This window comes from Phalaenopsis equestris, unplaced genomic scaffold (assembly GCF_001263595.1).
Source record: "Phalaenopsis equestris unplaced genomic scaffold, ASM126359v1 Scaffold000352, whole genome shotgun sequence".
NCBI classification, from domain to species: Eukaryota; Viridiplantae; Streptophyta; class Magnoliopsida; order Asparagales; family Orchidaceae; genus Phalaenopsis; species Phalaenopsis equestris.
The window spans coordinates 58051-77720 of NW_018164794.1; the positions used below are offsets into that span (position 1 = coordinate 58051).

General features: G+C 32.7%; 1 protein-coding gene across 4 annotated transcripts in view; it reads right to left on the minus strand.

Moving 5' to 3' along the window:
* The window catches only part of LOC110026113 (ferrochelatase-2, chloroplastic), a 74632-nt gene extending 55643 nt beyond the window's left edge, over positions 1-18989 (minus strand). Inside the window, exons 1-3 of one of the 4 annotated variants that reach the window (XM_020726913.1) lie at positions 18796-18989; positions 4233-4330; positions 1767-2091 (exon numbers count right to left, since the gene is read on the minus strand). In XM_020726913.1, the coding sequence (XP_020582572.1) occupies positions 1767-2091; positions 4233-4285 (378 nt within the window). In that variant the 5' untranslated portion in view covers positions 4286-4330; positions 18796-18989. Of the gene's footprint in view, positions 1-1766; positions 2092-3222; positions 3384-4232; positions 4336-18757 lie in introns of those variants that run through there. The other 3 variants (XM_020726912.1, XM_020726911.1, XM_020726914.1) reach the window with 3 other exon arrangements.
* Between the last annotated feature and the right edge of the window lie 681 nt (positions 18990-19670).

Consider the following 19670-nt stretch of genomic DNA (forward strand, 5'->3'; position numbering starts at 1 on the left):
AATCGTTCCCACCTTTTCCTAATTTGATCCCCCAAAGTCACACTTCTGTCACTAGAGCTATTACTACTAAAATTACATTCCATGTATTCAGTTTTAGTTCTACTTAAACGAAGGCCTTTAGACTCCAATGTAGACCTCCATAATTCAAGTTTTTCCTGGGCTTTTTCTCTCGTTTTATCCACGAGAAGAATATCATCAGCAAAAAGCATACACCAAGGTACATCCTCTTGTAGATGTCCAGTAAGACCATCCATAATTAAAGCAAAAAGATATGGGCTTAAAGTCGATCCCTGATGTAAACCAACAGAAATAGGAAAATATTTTGTCAATCCTCCTTCAGTTTGAACACAAGTAACAGCTCTAGTATACATATCTTTAATGACTTGAATATAAGTCATATCAACACATTTCTTCTCGAGAACTCTCCAAAGGATATCTCTTGGAACCTTATCGTAAGCTTTTTCTAAATCAATAAAAATCAAATGTAGATTCTCCTTATTATCTCTGAACTTCTCCATCAAACCTCTCAATAAATGTATAGCTTCCATAGTAGACCTGCCAGGCATAAATCCAAATTGATTATGAGAAATTTTCGTGATGCATCTTAACCTATGTTCAATTACCCTCTCCCATAATTTTAAAGTATGACACATCAACTTAATTCCTCTATAATTTGCACACTCTTGTGCATCCCCTTTATTCTTAAAAATGGGGATCAAAATACTCTTCCTCCACTCCTCAGGCATCTTTTTAGTTTTTAAAATAATATTAAAGAGTTTAGTAAGCCAAGAAACTCCCAAATCTCCCAAATATTTCCACACTTCAATTGGGATATCATCAGGTCCTACAGACTTTCCACCCTTGGTTTTCTTTAAAGCCTCCTCAACTTCTTTTTTGCTAATGCGACGGTAAAAATGAAACGTTTTATTATTATTTACGATATTAAAATCACTAAGTTCGATCGTATTTTCAGAAATTTCATTAAAAACTTTATCAAAGTAACTCACCCACCTATGTTGAATATCTTTTTCTAAGAAAAGTACTTTTTGATTTTCATCTTTAATACACTTTACTTGAGTTAAATCTTTACTTTTCATTAATACACTACACTTTACTTTTTGATTTTAATTTATTAGAATTAAATGAAAATATGTCACTCAACAAAACACAATGGAGAAAAAGAATTCATATAACCGACCCCACTTAGTGAGATAAAGGCTTGTTGTTGTTCTTCTTCTTCTTTTCTTTCTCCTTTTTTTAACTCTCAATTTAGAAAGAACTGAAGAGATAGCTGACAAAAAGAGAGACAAAGGGAGAAGGGAGTCAAGTGGAGAAAGAAATATATGGACAGTAAGGGTAGAAAACAAAAACGTTTTAGCAAGTTTGCCTATTATACAGTAATATGTATGCATGTTATCCATCTATCTATCAACGTGAATATAAGAAAATAAAAAGCCCGCTTGAAATTTAGCTTAACACATACATTTAGCGAATAAAAACCATCAAATACAATCAAAATGCATCTACAATTATATATTTAATTCAAAATCATTTGATAGTCTCTGTGCAGTTAAACCACAACATCTTATAATTCAATCAGAGATAACGATTTAAGAAATTTTAACTAGTTTTAATAATGTTAAAGATACCGCTAAATAAACAAAATTCTTGCATCAGGAACAAATGCAAGTGGCTGCTTACCATGGGAATTAGCTATAAAAAACAGATAAATTCTATAATAGGGATGTCCAAGGAGTGTTTAGTACCGGATCTGCAAAAAGATTGAACAGGAAAGGTTGCACATCCTCAAGGGTTTCAGGACCTCCAAGATTGAGTAACAAGACGCCAAGAATTTCATTTCCAACTAGAAGATTGCTCGTTATTTTCTTTGTTTCAGATGTCATTATTGCCTCAGAAATTGATGAATACCTTTTAGTCATCTGCTTATGTGTTTGATAATATGGGTAAATCAATCTTGGATAAAAAACTGCAAATAAAGACTTGAACTGAGATGATTTCCTCCAAGGTTCCATGTGAACTGCAGAGCCATTGCTAAGCATTCGAGTTACACATGCTGGTTGAGGAGAAAACCTGAAATCGCATAAAACCAGAATTGAATATTTCAGAAAACTCCAATAAGAAAATGATTCAACATAATGCTGATTCTCTTACCAAATCCAAGGTGTTGAGGTGGGCCAATGGATAAGTTCTAATTAAAACACTTAAAAATAATGAATCATAGCAGTTTATGCCTACATGTATTGAAAAGAACAAAGGACATAACAAATGCAAAGTGCCAAATAACCCAAAACGTGAACACGGAAAAAAGAACAGCCAATTAGAAGAACATTTGTCCATGTTGAGTTAACCGTAATAAAAATGTTATTCCAAATTACAATTTTTTTTTTTTTCTCTAGGGAAAATTACATATATAAAAAATTACATATATAATATGTGCAAAGAAATTTTAAAAGAGGACTTCCAGATATTCTTCAATGGAAATAATGCGAGAAGCACCTAATATTTTCTGTATTTTCTCCTGTGGTAATAGCCAGGACTCTTTTGTCAAAAGATTGGAGGATTGATTTCATCAAGAAAGAATTACAAAAATGCTTGCATGTTTTCTTCTTCTCTTCCGTGGATACCAATTGGGAGTGAAAGAAATACTACATACTTTTCTAACCCAAAAAAAAAAAAAGATGTCATATGATTTGAGATCATCAATCTTGCCGACTTTCGAAGCAACAATGATAAAAGAAAATAATTCATTAAGAATTAAAAAATTATGGTGGAAAATTTTTTTTCCGTCTAGATGTTCAGTACCTTTATTATACATTTTTTTATTTTAATCTTTTTCTCATTTTTTTCCACCTTTGTTACTGATTTTCTCTTACCTTAATTTTTTATTTATAATTTTTAATTATTAATGAGAAGGGTTCGCCTAGCTTTTCACTGAATGAAAATTAATAAAAAAAATCAATTTAAGGTATGTGTATGCCTCCTACCATTCAAAAGAGAATAGTTTTTACTTCCAAATTATTAGAGTGTTGTCATTGCATAGGAGGCAAAAGGCACATCAAAATAAAAACCATGCATGAATTTGGATTAACTTTAGTATTCCTCTTGTTGATAACTTCAAAAAAGTTATAGTTGTGGCGGAAATGCATTTGTTGCAAATTAGGATTATGCATCATTCTTATTGTTGTGGGTTGAAATCTTAACCTTCCCCTATTGTTCTTTCATCTTGTGAGGTTGTATGTCTTCTCATTTGCAGTGTTGCTAGGCTATAAACATCTTGTCATGGATTCTTCTTCCGCAAATCAAAGTTCTTTTATTCAGCTTGGACCGTTCCTTTAGGGACAAATTAATCTGAAACCTGTCCAGCTTTTACTATAAGAAAATGATAAAGATTAAAAAACAAGTGGGATAAAATGTCATTTTCTGATCAATATAACCTCGTCATAGATAAATTACATCATAAGAGTCATAAATAAATTTTGTGTATTTCAGAAATATCGCAGCATATTTTGAAACAAATAACTTGTATGCAAAATTCACTGCATAAATTTCACTAACTAATGTCACTGGAAACATCCTGCACTCAATGGCATGACTACAAAGCTTTCCAAACAATAATAATGCTGTCGTTTCATATTAAAATTTTGCATCATTCCCATTATTGTGGGATGTAACATCAGCCTTTCCTTGTTTTTCTTTCGTGTTGTAGGGTTGTAAGAATTTGATTTTCAATGCAGTTAGGTTATACTAGCTTGTAATTGACTCTTCTTTAAGTATTCATGAAATATAATGTTCTCGTTCAATTAAAGACACTTTCTTTAGGTATAAATTTAATCTGAAACTGATCCAGCTTTACATTAAGAATGTGATAATGATTAAAAAAGATAAGTGGACCGAGTTGTCGTTCTCTAGACAAAATATCCTCTCATAAACAGATTACAATGTAACATTTCAGGCAAGAAAAACTTTCTATGTTACAGAAACATCCCCACATTTAAACTTAAATAAGGAAATTAAATGCAATCCAACGCTTAAAAGTCAACCAATAATGTCACTAGAAACATTCTTACAATCAATGGCATAACCCTAAAGCTTAACGACCAATAACAATGCTAATGCTGGGAATCCAACAATAAAAAAGCACCCTCAAAAAACTTCTTGCGCATAGAATTTTATCTTCAAAAAATGTGCTCAATTCAAGCAAAAAGTTATACCTTGCTCGCAGAGTTGTTGACAGACTGAAAGATCCCACTTCCAAACTACCCATCTCAGTTGCACCTCAATTACCTGCTTGATGAGATGATGACAATATCTGCCCTACAAAAGGAATAAAGATTTGGAATTAATTGATAATTGTTATTCATTTAGCCTATATGATCTACATACATAAAAAAGGACAAGTGTCCATAGAAGTCCTTAATGTGGCTGAGGAACGACAATACATTCCCAGATTCCCTGCCTGAGAAAAAAGTAAGGAAGGAATCCAATGTCTTGTCAAAAGAAAGAATCAAAGAGAAAAGAGTCGCCAAGAGACCACCCAAGCTCAATTACAAAGAAAAATAGCTCCTTTACTTAAACAAAAAAAAAAGGTTTGATGAGCTTCCGTTTATCAGCTCCCACATAGTGAAACAGAAGTGATCTACAAAGAATGCAGGAAAAAAATGATTTGGGGTTGTATAAATGACGTTATATCGGGTGGCCATATTAGGAAGGCTTGGTGCCAGTACTTCTATCCTCATAAAGACAAAATGATAGAAATAAAAGTTTTTTTCAGAACAAATGAATGTTGTTGGGACGAGTAAATAGCCAAAATAGAATTAGTGATCAAAACTCACCGGGTAAAGGTCGCCAATGAGATAAGTAGTGTGTAAAGGAGTTTGAAGTTGAAGTGGAGAAAAAGGAAAAAGAGGTTTTTTATCTATTCAAATAATTAAGTGTTATGAGAGTAAATAGAAAATTTTAGCATTCGACGTTTAAAAAAAAAGAATTCTTTTGATCGTTGTGTAAATATTAGGGCGGCCCTTGGAAGCAACGCGTTGTATAGCCTGAATACAGTGAAAAGTGTACAATGGTCGTTACACCGGCGGCTGGGTGTAGTGTCAAATAAGTAAGAGTTCCCACGTTACGAACGGATGTGGATAAAGAAGTTAGTTCATGAAATTAATCTTATGAAAGAATCTTGGAATATAGGTACTCACACAGATAAATTAAAAAAATTAGTTGATTTTATGATTCATAGAAAGCTAAAAATCTTATTTATTCAAGAAACTAAATGGGTTGGAAAAAAGGCTAAGAAGATTGATAGCTTCGGTTTTAAACTTTAGTATTCAAGTAAGAGTTGCACTAGAAATGGTGTAGGTGTAATTATAGATAAGAGTTAAGAGTTTGAAAGATAATGTTGTAAAAATTAATAAAATCAGAGATGGAATTATAGCCTTAAGATTGTTGCTGATACAAAGATTTTAATATTAGAAGGCTTATGTTTCTCAAGTAGGTTTAGATATAGATTCGAAAGAAAAATCCTGAAATGACCAAGAAGAAATCGTACAAATGATACCTCTTGAAAAAAGAATTTTTATTGAAGGAGAATTAAATGGGCATGTCGGTAGAGTTATAGCAGATTTTATAAATAATCATGTTTGCCACGGTTTTGGAGAGATTAATGAAAAAAGTGGTCATATTAGATTTTGCTTTGACATATGATTTTGTTATTGTTAATATTTTATTTAATAGAAGAGATAAGCATAATATTAATTATAAGAATGGATCTAATAAAGCACAAATTGATCATTTTTTTATAAGAGGAGATCGTCAAGAATGTAAAGATTGTAAGGTCATTCCAAGTGAGAATTTAAGTACTCAACATCGATTATTAGTTCTGGATTTTAAGATGAAGAGTTGTAAAATAAAGGATACTAAAAATTATTATCATCGAATTAGATGGGGACACCTAAAAGACGCATAAAATTATCTTTATGAGCAATCTTCAAATTTTCAATATTTGGGATGTTCATGAATAAACAAAATCTATGTGGGATAAAGTAACAAAAACTGTTAAATAAGTGGTAAAAGATATACTTTGAGAATTCAAAGGAAAAGTTTCTATACATAAAAATAATTGGCGGTGGAATAATAATGTGCAAGAAAAGATATAATATAAGAAGTTATGTTATAAAAATTGATTTATATGTATAAGTTTAGAGAACTCGAAAAAATATGAAATGACCCGTAAGGACTCTAAGAGAACATTCTGTGACGCAAAAAATTTTATTTTTAGCAATCTTTATAATAGATTAAATATTAAAGAGCGAGAAAAGTAAACGTATAAACTAGCCAAATAAAGAGAAAAAAATGTGAAGATTTAACTCAAGTAAAATGTATTAAAGATAAAAATAAAAAAATATTTTTTCTTAGAAAAAAATATTCAACATAGGTGGGTGAATTATTTTGATAAAATATTCAATGAAGTTTCTAAAAATACGATCGACCTTAGTGATTTTAATATCATTAATAATAATAAAATGTTTTATTTTTATTGTCGCATTAGTAAAAGAAAGTTGAGAATGCTTTAAAGAAAACCAATTGAAAGTTTGTAGAACTTAATGATATTCTAATTAAAGAGTGGAAACATTTAGGACATTTGGGAGTTTCCTAGCTTGCTAAACTCTTTAATATTATTTTAAAAACTAAAAAGATGTTTGAGGAGAAGATGAAGAGTATTTTGGTCCCCATTTTTAAGCATAAAAGGGATGCACAAGTGTGTTCAAATTATAGAGGAATTAAGTTGAAGTGTCATACTTAAAAATTATAGGAGAGGGTATTGAACATAAGTTAAGAAGTATTACAAAAATTTCTCATAATCAGATTGGATTTATGTCGGGCGGAATCCATGTTAAACCCTAACTCTAAGCGTATATCTGAAGCTTAATTTATTTTGGATTTATGCGGAATTTAACAAAAATCCATAAAACCTACCAAAGGGTCATAATGAAGAAAATAAATCCATTGATAACTTAAATCCCATTCAACCTAATTATGCTACAAATCCCTGATTTACTAAATCCAAAAGGTCAAATTTAATGAGATTTAAAAGAGGGAAAGTGTTAACAAAGAGATTGTAGCAACCTACCTTCCTTGCACTACACATCCATCTAGTGTTTTCCTACACTCTAGCTCAAGATCCCTCGCTCCTTTCACTTGCTCCAATCCGACCTTTTATTCGCCCTCATAAATCATAACTCATAGCATTTTAAATCAGTCATAACAAAAAACTAGTCACTCATTCCGCTTATTCACATCTCACGTACCTTTTGCACTCCCTCAAATACAAAGATCTCTTAAGCTATTGTTAGCATTTGCACAAATAATTCAAAATTAACTATAAACTTAAATCAAATACGATTATTTAAATTCTAATAATTTTAAAAAACATAATTTGAAATAAGTTGTCAAAATATTTTGTCAGGATTTGTCAAAAATTAACTATTGTCAAGCTAAACTGTTTTCACTATTTAATTGTCTCTAGATTTAATAAAATTGGATTTATAGAATTTAAACATCACAATTGAGTTAAATCCTGCTTGGAGCCAAGTAGCCCCTGAGAAGTTCTTCCTCCCACTTCATGTTCTATGGCATCTCCCACCTCATTTAACTTTTTCTTGATCGATCAATTTAAAAGAAGATCAACCCACTGCCTCACTTAGAGCGGTGAAAAAAAAATATGATCCAATAAGAGAGGCCCAATCAAGGTACCCAATTTTTTATTTTATTTAAAAAATAAAAATTAAATTATGTAATAAATGGATTTAGACACAAACTTCCACAAGCACTTATTCACTATATCAACAATCAAAGCCCTAAGTTCAATGACCGGAGAGAAAGAAAAGGGAAGAAATGAAGATTAAAAGAAAAGAAGAGAGTTAGAACATCATAACTCTCGATCATTGTCTGAAGCGAGGACGCTAGCAACTGATGATCGTATCTTACTTGTAGGAAACCCTCCCATAATTCTGCAAAGCTTATTGCAAGACTCACCCCCTACTCTCCATCTATTCCCCCTTTCTAGACGATTAACGTAACTTCATACGCATTACTTGTATACATAGTTGCTTTGGGTTAGTTGCGGTTCTATATCTACGCTATTTTAGCCATCTTTAAAATATTTCTTTTCTATGGTACATATCATAATATAGATAAAATCTAAATTAATATCAATAATATTTTTATGTAATATAAAATAAAAATATTTTCTTAGTTTATTGGATCATGATTTGTCTGTAAATCAACAGCATAAAGGGAAGAAATGGAATAAAGAGGATTTTGAGATAATACGGATGAACTGAATGAATGACCCTTTTCAATATATGAAAATCACCTCCCCCCTCTGCGTTGCAATAATCACCACTGCTTATAAAGGGTTGGCTATATGTTATAAATTGGGTACTCAATACACACGAATCCCAAAAGATCCTTAATCTTTCTATCTTCTTCTGGTAGGAGCGTTATTATTAAGATTATCCTGACAACACCATAAATGGATAATTATTCCTCATAGAATACATTTTCTCAGGCTTAGCTTTCTGGTAATGCATATATTGGTCAACTTGGTCATTAGAGAGTTCAACCAAATCAGACATGAGATGAGTTAAACTTTCTTGGTGATTTATCGAGTTCCCAATCTAGTCATATCTCCTTGAATGAGTCGATCAATCAAACTTATTTAGCCAGCTCATGAGTGATGACCATTCGGAAGTCACTCCTTTTAGAAATGGAGAGTTTTACGTCGGAGGCACAGGATGCATTATTTTTTGAACTTTCTTCGAAGTGTAATAAATTAGAAGTTTATTTATTTCGTTTGCAAGCACCTGAGGAGTCTGCAGCAATCATCCCAACCATGGCTTGCATTTTCACGAGCTGTTATGGTGTTGTGGAGATGAGGATAGAAAACTTTCCTCTGAAGCGAATGTTTTTGACAAGGTCAAATTTTGCAACAGTTTGTTTAGTCGAAATGTGAAATGGTTGAATTGAAAGGTGTTCATGGCAAGCTAAAAAGGAACGTAACTAAACTAAATCTCGCAGTGGCCAACATGAGTACCAAGCTCGTCGTGTTTTAAAGATGCGCGAAGTCCATAAATTTGGCCAAATTTATGGTGGGTGATGAGTTCATATTAAAGCAACTTATTCAGTCTGACTGAACTCTTGCAAAAGTCATTCAAACCCATGTTTTCATTTTCTTTCCTTGTGTGAGTTGTGATGTTAGCCTCATGTAAGTCAAGTTTATCGTTTGTGATGATGAAAAGATCCATATAATGAGTGAAAGATTTGAACTTCACTCCATTTTGATGTCGATTTGATGGCATTAATTATTTACTGTAATTATGGTACGATGTTCAAAATTAATTCTACATTTTTACCCCTTTGTCGATCACACCTCCCTTATATAAAGGCTTTCAGAATTTGATTTTGGCCAACAAGCTCTCCATCATTGTATCAATGATCAATGACCTAACTCATAAAGACGAAAAGAAAACAAGGTAACTAGCTATCATACATCTCAATTATCGTCTATAGCGGGGGGACGCTAGCAACTGACGATCGTATCTTCCTAACAAAAAAACCTCCTACAATTCCGTAGAACTTATCGCTAGACTTCCCTCTGACTTTCCCTCTATTTCCCCACTCAAGATGCTTAGCTTAAATCTATACACAATACCTATATCCATAGTTGCTTTGAGCTCATTATGGTTCTGATTTTCTAATTTTTTAGCCAGCTTTAGAACATTTACTCTTTATGGCACCCATCATAATATATATATTCTAAATTCTTATCAATATTTTTTATCTAAAATTAAATTTTTTATTAGTAAATATAAAAACTTAGATCTCATACATGAAAATATATAAGAATTTGATAATATAAATCTTTTAAAAAAAATTATATCTCAACTAAAGAATAAGAATTATTATCATTATTATTAACATTTTAGAGAGCTATAATATTAATTCAAAAATAAAATCATAAAAACATCTTATTTATTGCATGTAGGCCTTTATTTTTAAAATACATATACTTATAATTAAAACTTAATTCAAAAAACTAAAATTAAACATTAAGTGATTTTGTTGAATTGACGGATGATAAAAGCATGGCATCACATTAGTGCAGGGCAAATAACAAATAGGGGTGTCAAAGATTGACTCAACATGCCAACTCTACCTGAACTTGACTCAAAAAATTCGGGTTCAAGTTGACCCAAATATTTTTTATCAGTTTAAGTTTTTGGGTCGGCTTCGAGTTAACCCATCAACCAAAAATTGACTCAAAATTAACCTGTCAACCAGAAATTGACTTGAAAATGACCCGAGATTGACTTGAAATTCACCCGAATTTGACCTTCACGATGTTATGGGTTATAAAGGTTGGGTTTGGGCTAGAGGATTAAATGCAGGTCGGGTTCAGGTTAGACTTTTTGACTCATTTAATATTCAGGCAAGATTCAGGTCAAGCAATTTCGAATCATGCCAACTTTGAGTTAGATCAAAATCTGACCCGTGAACTCGATTTGACATCCCTAACAACATATGTAAATGGTGTCCATACTTATTCGGGGTACAAAAGGATTAAAGAGAGAATATTCTATGCATTATACACTTAGCAATTTCTATGCATCATACACTTATCAACATATTGTATGTATATATGTATATATGTATATATATATATATGATCAATTAGGTAATTACCCCACTTAGAGGGATAAAGGCATATTTTTGTTGTCGATGTTGTTGATCGCTTATGTAATTATCAAATTATTTGAAATATTGACATCAAATTAAATAATAACAACAATAATTATTTCAATTTAACGAAATTCATAAAAGAAAATCACTATGATGTGTATAAATTTACATACTATGATAAATTCAAATTCAATTATCCTTTCTCTTTAATATACATACATAAAACGTTAGCTAAACAAGGATCATTTAGTCATCAAATGTTTTAATTTAATTAGCATTTGTAGATTTATGTAGAAAATTTTATCTCATCGGAATAAAATATTTTATATAAAATACTATCATTTCACCTTGATAAAACAGTTGCCCGTAACAGTGAAAAAATTTGTGTGCGTAAGACGTACACAGCGTTGAGTACGTCTTTCAATGGTAGCTTGACACATAAGCTGAATTGGTCCCACCGCCTATACTTGAAATATTATCTGCATGACCTGTCGACCCAGCCCGCTTGGTTATAAATGAGCTATAACCAATCTGTAACCGCCGTATAACCACTTCGTTTGATCCCGCGGTATAGATTCAATAACTGATCTGTAACTTCAAAAAACTGCAGACCCCCTGTACCGCGGTTGTGTGACTGCGTGGTAACCTCCGCTCCCAGCTGTACCGAGGTTGTGTACATTACCGGTAACCTCCGCACCCCGCTGGACCAAATGTATCTTCCGTATAACGTCCCAGTAACATCCAAAGCTCTGTACCGCGGGTTTGTAACTTGGCTGTAATTTCCGAGAACCTTTCGCCAATTCATGGAGCTGTACCGCTGCAATGAATACAATGTAACTGCGTGATAACCTTCCTTCAAAAATTTGAGCGCAAGAATGTTGCTATTTAAGCAGCTTTAAGCAACTAGGGTTTACTGTTTTATTACATTTTGATGTTGAAGATGGACTACACAAACTGACATTTCGTGTCTGACGGGGAAGGAGAAGATACATTTCAGACCAACAGAGAAGAAGTCGATGTTAAAGTGGAGGTGTGTTTGCGAATTAATTATTTGTTTGTAGTTCTGTATTTTTCTTTAGACAAATTTCTCTGTGTTTGTCTGTCAGTATATCTTTATTTCTTGATTTGTTTAGATCTGTTTCTTTGGTGTTTTCCTTGGTGTGTTTGTTGTTGTGTTTCTTAGTGATTTCCATGGAGTGTTTGAGGTGTAACTGGGAGACAGTTCTTCAGTTTTTATTAAAATGTTGTTTGTTTTTAGGGTGTTCTTATTTGTTGTATGATTTTTAAGAATATTGTGGAGGTGAATGTTTGTAAAGTTGTATGATTTTTGTTTTGTTTGTTGTGTTGTGCTTACTTGGGTTTATTATAGTGTTCTTATTTGTTGGGTGTGTTTTTTATTTGTAGGGTTGTTTGTTTTTGCACCTGTTATTGAGTTTAATATAGTCTTATATGTTTTGCAGTTTGATGAGAGTAAATCTAAATGTACGGAGCAAAGTGCATATATTTTACTTGAAACGGTGGTTCACAATGAGAAAAAAGCTTACGAAGTATATTGTGCTTAAGCTCATCATATCGGATTCAGTGTCCGTAAGGAGCACGGCATTTTCTGAACTAACTCCAGGAATTTTAAGAAGAAAAACTGTCTGTGGAAAAGCAGATTTCAAGAAAGAACTGAATGTCACACAAATTGTTAAATACAAAAGAGCGGATACAAGAAGCGGTTGTCCAGTAATGATTCGATACGCAGTTAATGTTGAAGGCAATTGGACAGTTAAAAAATTCATTGAGTCTCACAACCACTCCTTAGCAAAACCTGGTGATAAACACCTCTTGCGCTCCAGCAGAAAGATAAGCGAAGTCAATGCAGATGTGCTCAGATCGATAACACAGTCAAAGATAAGACCTAGAGATGTATTTAACTTTCTAGCCACAGAAGTTGTGGGACTTAAGAACCTGGAGTGTACTAAGATAGATGTCTTCAATAAAATTCAAAGAGAGGGGAGATGTAGAAATTGAAAATGTCGATGTCAATGTTTTATTGCAATTGTTCACAGAGAGACGAGCTGAGGATAGCATGTTTGAGTGGGACTTCGAAATTCATGAGAGTGGTAGGCTGAAGAGTTTTTTTTGGAGTGACGGCACGTCCAGACATGATTATGATTGTTTTGGTAATGTTATCATTTTTATACTAGCTACAGAATAAATAAATATAACTTGTGTTGTGCTCCTTTTGTTGGTATTAATCAAAATTGGCAGAATGTTTTCTTTGGCGTGGGTTTCTTGTTAGAAGAGACAACAGAGTCATTTAAATGGCTTTTTAAATTTTTTATCTGTATTATAAACACCAATCATCCAATTACAATATATACTAATCAGAATCAGGCAATGAAAAAATCATAGAACAAATTTTGTCAAACACACGACATAGATTATGCTAGTGGCACATATACAAGAAATTACCTACAAAGGTTTACTGCGGGTTGATGAATAAAATAGTCACTAATCTTTTTTATAAGTGTATGAGCAAATGCGAGTCTGAAGAGGAATTCGATAATACATGGGAGATGATGATTGAGACTGGTAATCTACAGGGGTAATCTACTGGTAATCTACAGGAGAACGTTTGGTTAGATGAGATGTACAACATCAGAGATACGTGAGCTACAGCTTTTAATAAGAATGTAATGGAATAGAATTTTATCCACCAAAAGAAGTGAATCAACGAATAATATTTGTCATGATATCCCTGAGCCGACAAATTCTATATCTGATTGTTTTTTGGGCCTTGAACAAGTCATGAGAACATGGAGGCGTAACAAGAAGGACGAAGATTACAAGTGCAATCAATCTGTGATCACTCCAGTCGCGAAAAGCAGCCCAATATTGAGGCAGGCAGCTGTATGTTACTCAAGGAAGCTCTATAATAAGTTTGAGGAAGAGTTTATTTATGGATCATGTGGTCTCCAATTACACGCCTCTGTAAACAATGAAAATGAATTTTTTGTTAATAATTTGGATGATCACACGACAAACAGAACTTGGGTGAAAAATTTTGACCCTTTCAGTTCGAAGGTTCAATGTAGCTGCAGAAAATTCGAAATGATGGGGTCATTATGTGTACACTCTCTACGAGTACTGAATTTTCTACATATTAAAAAGATCCCAGATAAATATCTCCTATTGAGATGGTCCGCAAATGTAAAAAGAGATGTGTATAACAGTGATGCATACAAGCATTTCCAACAGTCACAAATGTGGAATGATGGTAAAGGTGACCTAATATTCGAAGAAACACACATGCAAAAAATGCAAAAAATGTCATATATAATTACTAATAAGGTCAAGGGAAATGCAGAGACTGAGCAGTGCATGAAGGATTCAATCAAGAAATTATCGTTGGATATTGATAATATAATAGGTGGAAGAGGTTCAAAGTCACAGAAACAAGCTAAAAAAATAAAAATCCGGTGAATGACGAATCAAATCTGAATGATTCCGCCAAAATGCGCCCTAAAGAAATATTTAATTATATACTTAAAGGTTACTGGGAGAAAAAAAAAGAGCAAAAGGTATTTTTCGCTTTAAAAATTTGATTTTGGGATGTTTTATCCAATGACAAGTTTCTTACCCATAACCACTTCAACAGGTAAATCGATAGAAGTTTCAACCAGTCAAGAACCCGATGTTTTAAAGTCTGATCCAAACATGTCGTCACTGTCTCATTTTCTAACACAAGTCGATATATAATGGAAAATAATAATAACCATTTGTTAATTGTGTTGTGTTTTGTATGTTATTTTAATATTTTTTTATCTTTCAAATGCAGAATTTCTTTCCTCCACGGTACAGGGAGTCCTACATTGCAATGATGATAGATTCAATACATGATCAGTAAGTAATTTGACATATTTGTTAATTGCAAGGTTTTTATTTAATATAATTTACAAATATGTTATAAATCTCATAAAAATGCACAGATACATGTCACATATCAATTGTGTTCAATCCAATTTTTAAATCTCAATTAAAAAAATTCATATAAGCTGCAATAAATGTTGTCCTTTCACACTTGTGATTTTGACAAAACAAATTTACAAATGTTATATATAATTTCTGCTCTGAATAATGGCATCAATTCCTGTCAGTCTTTTTTTCTCCACCCAATTAACTTTCTCTTTTTATAAAAGTGTCTCCATATATTTATAGACAAAAACACCACAATCATAACTATTACTTTGCACTGGAATTCCTCTGGTCATTACAACTGACCACTTATTCAAATTATCCTCGAAAGCTTCACTGATATCCCTTAAAAAATGATCAATCTCTATATTTAAAGTTCAGTCAATAAATAAATATTTCAATATTTATATTTACAATGTGACACTAGTTGATACTTACAACGCTTTGGGTGGTGGCTAAATACATTATCATAAACTCTTCATTTTCCCTCAGTTAGTGTCCCAATAAAAAATATCCAATGCTAATTATTTATTATAGGTATCAGTGCTTTGGGTGGTGGCTAAATGCATTATCATAAACTCTTCATTTTCCCTCAATTAGTGTCCCAATAAGAAATATCCAATGCTAATTATTTATTATAGGTATCAGTATCAACTCTGTCTTCTGGATAGCATACTTTGTAATATGTGCGACAAAAAGTTTAATGTTACATTGTCTATACAACTACATCAAGAAGAACAAATTAACATTCAAAATATAGTCATGTTAGATTTGTATAAATGCAAACAAGAAAACTTTTAATTTTTCAAAGTTTACCCAGTGGCATAGATAAACATATAGATATGATTTATATAGATGTGGTACGTTACACCGTTTATTCTCCATCAACATGGCAAAACAATCAACTTGTTCATTCTCTAACCAACCGTTTCTCAAGAATTCATCGAGATAACGTCGCGACACTGAAACATGTCTCATATCTATTAACAGTCACTCATGCATTTGAAATATAAAATTACTTCAATTTACAGTTACAAAATTAATGAAGAACAGCAAAAAATTTGGTAAACTAACAATTCTGTGTATTTTCTAGCATATATCTATTGTTTCTCGCATATAATCTGGAATTTCATCTCTAGCAAGAAAGTCGATCACTTGTGATGCTTGCTGGGCCTGTAAGATAAGCAAATCAGAATAGTTACTGCACATATTTAAATACTTGAAGAAAACATTTCATACATTGTCTGTGTAGTCCTCATTAACATAATGACTGGCTAGTTGTTGCTCCTCTTTATGTACAAATGCAACCTCTTATTGGGGAGATTTGGGTTGCTGGTCTACACCCACTTCCTCTTCTTGTACGATTTCAACCGGTTCTTTTTTTCTCTTTCTTTCGAAAACAACATATCGGGAATTAAGAGTCTTCTTTCTTCTATTTACTCTATCTTTAATCTTTTAGATCAAGTTTCTTTGTGGGGACTCTTTCACCCATCTTCTCGGTAACTCTCCATCTGTTTGTTTAATTGTTTTCTTTACTTTCACGACATGACACTTTAAGTCGATCACCGTATTCTCTAACTTTGTCAATCAACTTTCAACAAATTCTTGAAATTCCAAAATTGTATTCTCTGACTGTATCAGACGACTGTCAATGGATACTTGAAAATCTAATATAATTTTTTGTTAGTCTTTCAATAAATCATGCATCTCTTCAAATCCAAGTGTTTGTCCTAGTATTTTACTCGTCTGTTCAAATGTATGATTGTCGGTTGGTTGAGTACCAATATGATAAAGTACTATAGGAGATACCTCAACCAACATGGGTGACTGTGGTATGGGATGGGTCTCCCATTGTGAGACAAGCTTTGCAGGACTGGAGGGCTCTTAAAGAGAAGTGGCGAGTAAGTGATGCTCATTTTCCTCTACATCGAGAAAAAAATCATACACCTGTAAAAAAATTGCAGATCATCAAGAGCAATTAATGTATAACATGATCATAATACTAACTTCTATTAAAAGTTATTTAATTCACCTCGGCAGGGCTGAGCATATTGAAGGTTAGTTGAATCTATAAAGCATTTCATCTTACATTTACTGGTCACCTTAGCATCTGGGGCCTAGCCTCAGGAACTGCTGGCACGACCAAGGACGTCTGCTCAAAAAACTAGAGCTGTGTGAAGCAAATTAAAATAAATATTTTGTATGAAAATCGAAATTTATGAAAACAGATTTCAGTAATAATGTGCAGAGAACAAACCGTTAAGAGGAAGACAAAACCAATAATGTATCCAAGTTATCGATCTGTCCTAAGTTTCATAGCACATAGGTTCAATTGCTCGATCAAAAAGCCACACACTGTCGCAGACCAATTATAAGAGCTGAAAGCTTCTACTTCCTCGCAAAGAAAAGACAGCTGCTTGGATACTCTAAAATTGTTTGAAGTAAAAAGTAAATTAGTTCATAAAAACTTTATTAATAATTTTATAAAACGATCAGACGACTGTCCTGACTCAAAATTGATAAGTTCGATTTTTATTTGTCTCGCATCAATGTTACAAGACGGAGTTTTATTCCAGCATGCAGGGTGACCCTCTATTAGGCATGTATATCAGGAGGGCAACTTAATCAGTATCAAATTTGAGCTCTTTCCCACCTAGTTGAAATGTCATTCGATCAATATCCCAAAAGTTAATTATATGCATTATCAAAATATGATAATGAGGGTACGGAGGGAGTTCAAAAAATTGAACTAAGCTCATGGTTTCCAACTTATTCCACGTGTGCTCGTCGATAGTTGATCGGACTTTATCAAGAGCTTCTCGTACTACAGATGAACGGCATCTACAATTCATTGATTTTGCGCTCAAAAATCAACAATTAATTTTAATGTATGTTAAACCATGTAAATAATAATCAAAATAAAAATCTCTTACAAAATCAAACTCATTTAATCAAAATATTCATTTGACCCTAAACCCTAATTTCAAAACCCCATTTCAAAAACTCAAATTTAAGATCTTTCAAAACTCAAGATTAAAATTTAACATTCAGAATTGTCTTTTAAAAGCACAAAATTTTAAACAAAGCAAAGTCTCAAAATACCTAGAAACGACTTTGTGCTTCTTAATTGATTCGGTGTCCTCCGTTTTGGAGTCATCTAAATCCTTCTTCTTACATCCACCCTTCGTCATTTGCTTTAGAATCTCGACCTCAAGCTTCTTGACTCTTCCACGTCCGACTTATCCGCCTCCTCAAACTGCGCGACATTCTCTTCCAATACGGTCATAGTCTTGTTGATGTCCTCCATTTTAATCCAAATGCGAAACACTAAACAATACCTCAACGTTCGAGAGGAAAGTAAACCCTAGGCGCGAACGAAAACATCAACGAACCCTATTTCGAAAAAGAATTCTTACTGTTTACCACGGGTATTTGATCAATACGCGTTAAGCGAAGGTTACATTGGCTACCAAGGTTACGGCAAGGTTACACGATCGGTACATTTACTCAGCTGGTTGCCGCAAAGTTACAATCTCTCTGCACAAGGTTGTGGAGGTTACCGCAACGTTACACGCGTGATTCAATTGTCTGGAGGTTACACCATGATTATGATCAGTTATTAAAGTTGTACCGCGGGATCGAACGCTCGTTACATGATGCTTACGGATTGGTTATAGCTCATTTATAATCGTGCGGGCCGAGTCGACAGGTCACGCGGGTAATATTTCAAATATAGGCGGTGGACCGATTCAGCTTATGTGTCAAGCTGCCATTGGAAGACGTGGGCAGCGCTATGTGCGTCTTTCATACGCAAATTTTTTCCCCGTAACAGACATATCCAAAGCATTCCCACAAATAAATACTAAAGTTGAAGTACATGGCAACAAGGGTTGCCTGTACCATAGGCCTTCAAAATAAGGTCAGACGGATTTATCATTTACTTGGAAATGCTCAAACACCAAGAGAATAATAAATTTAAGATTTAAAAATCTGAAATTAAAAATCTTCCTCGATCGAGAATAATAAGAAGACATACTCTGATCCAGGCCTTTGGCTAAGAGAAGAAAAAGGTACCGAAGGAAGCTACAATCCACGACCACCGGCGAATCTATCCCGACTCAATCTTGCAGCTATTCTCCTTGCCCAAGGACTTTCAATGGTCGAGAAACACTTCCCAAGGATCGCTTGCAACAAGCCCTCGTGTCTTACTGGAATTAGAAAATCGGAAAAAATCACCACCGCTGCCCTCGCTCGTCCTCTTTCGTCGTATTTATTTCTATAATTCATATATATATATATATATATATATATAACATATATATATATATATATATGTATGTATGTATAGTGTAAATGTATGGACAAATCAAAAACGATAAATATGCACGTTCAGCTCTTCCGGTTGTAATTGAAAGGACAAAAATTGAATTAAGCTGATTTATTTACGTACTAATTATTATTAATCTAGATAATTAATTATAGTTAATAAAAATACTTAACTCACAAATTTAAATATTAAACATGTCATATGTGTCTTAAATATTTTTCAAAAAATGGAAAAAAAAATCTGAATGAGCAAAAGAAAATCTTGAATAATGAAGAATGAGTCTAGGTTGGTAAATAATGATCTAAAGCGTTTTTCACATAAGACAGAAATTTAATTTAACAAATTATAATTTATTATTAAATTTTAATTGATTTTCTAGAGAATTTAAAATAAGTATTCAAATATCCTTTAAAAATAATAGGAATATTCTCTAGTTCCCATAAAATCAGAAGATATTTAAAATTAACTTTAAATTTTAAATATCTTTTTAATATTTAAGAAAATTTTAATAATATAAAAAAATTTCTTTAAATTATGAGAAACTTTATATAGCCAAGGAAAACCAGAAAATCATCCTATAAAAAATTAGGATAATTTTAATTTAATTTAAATTTTAAATTAA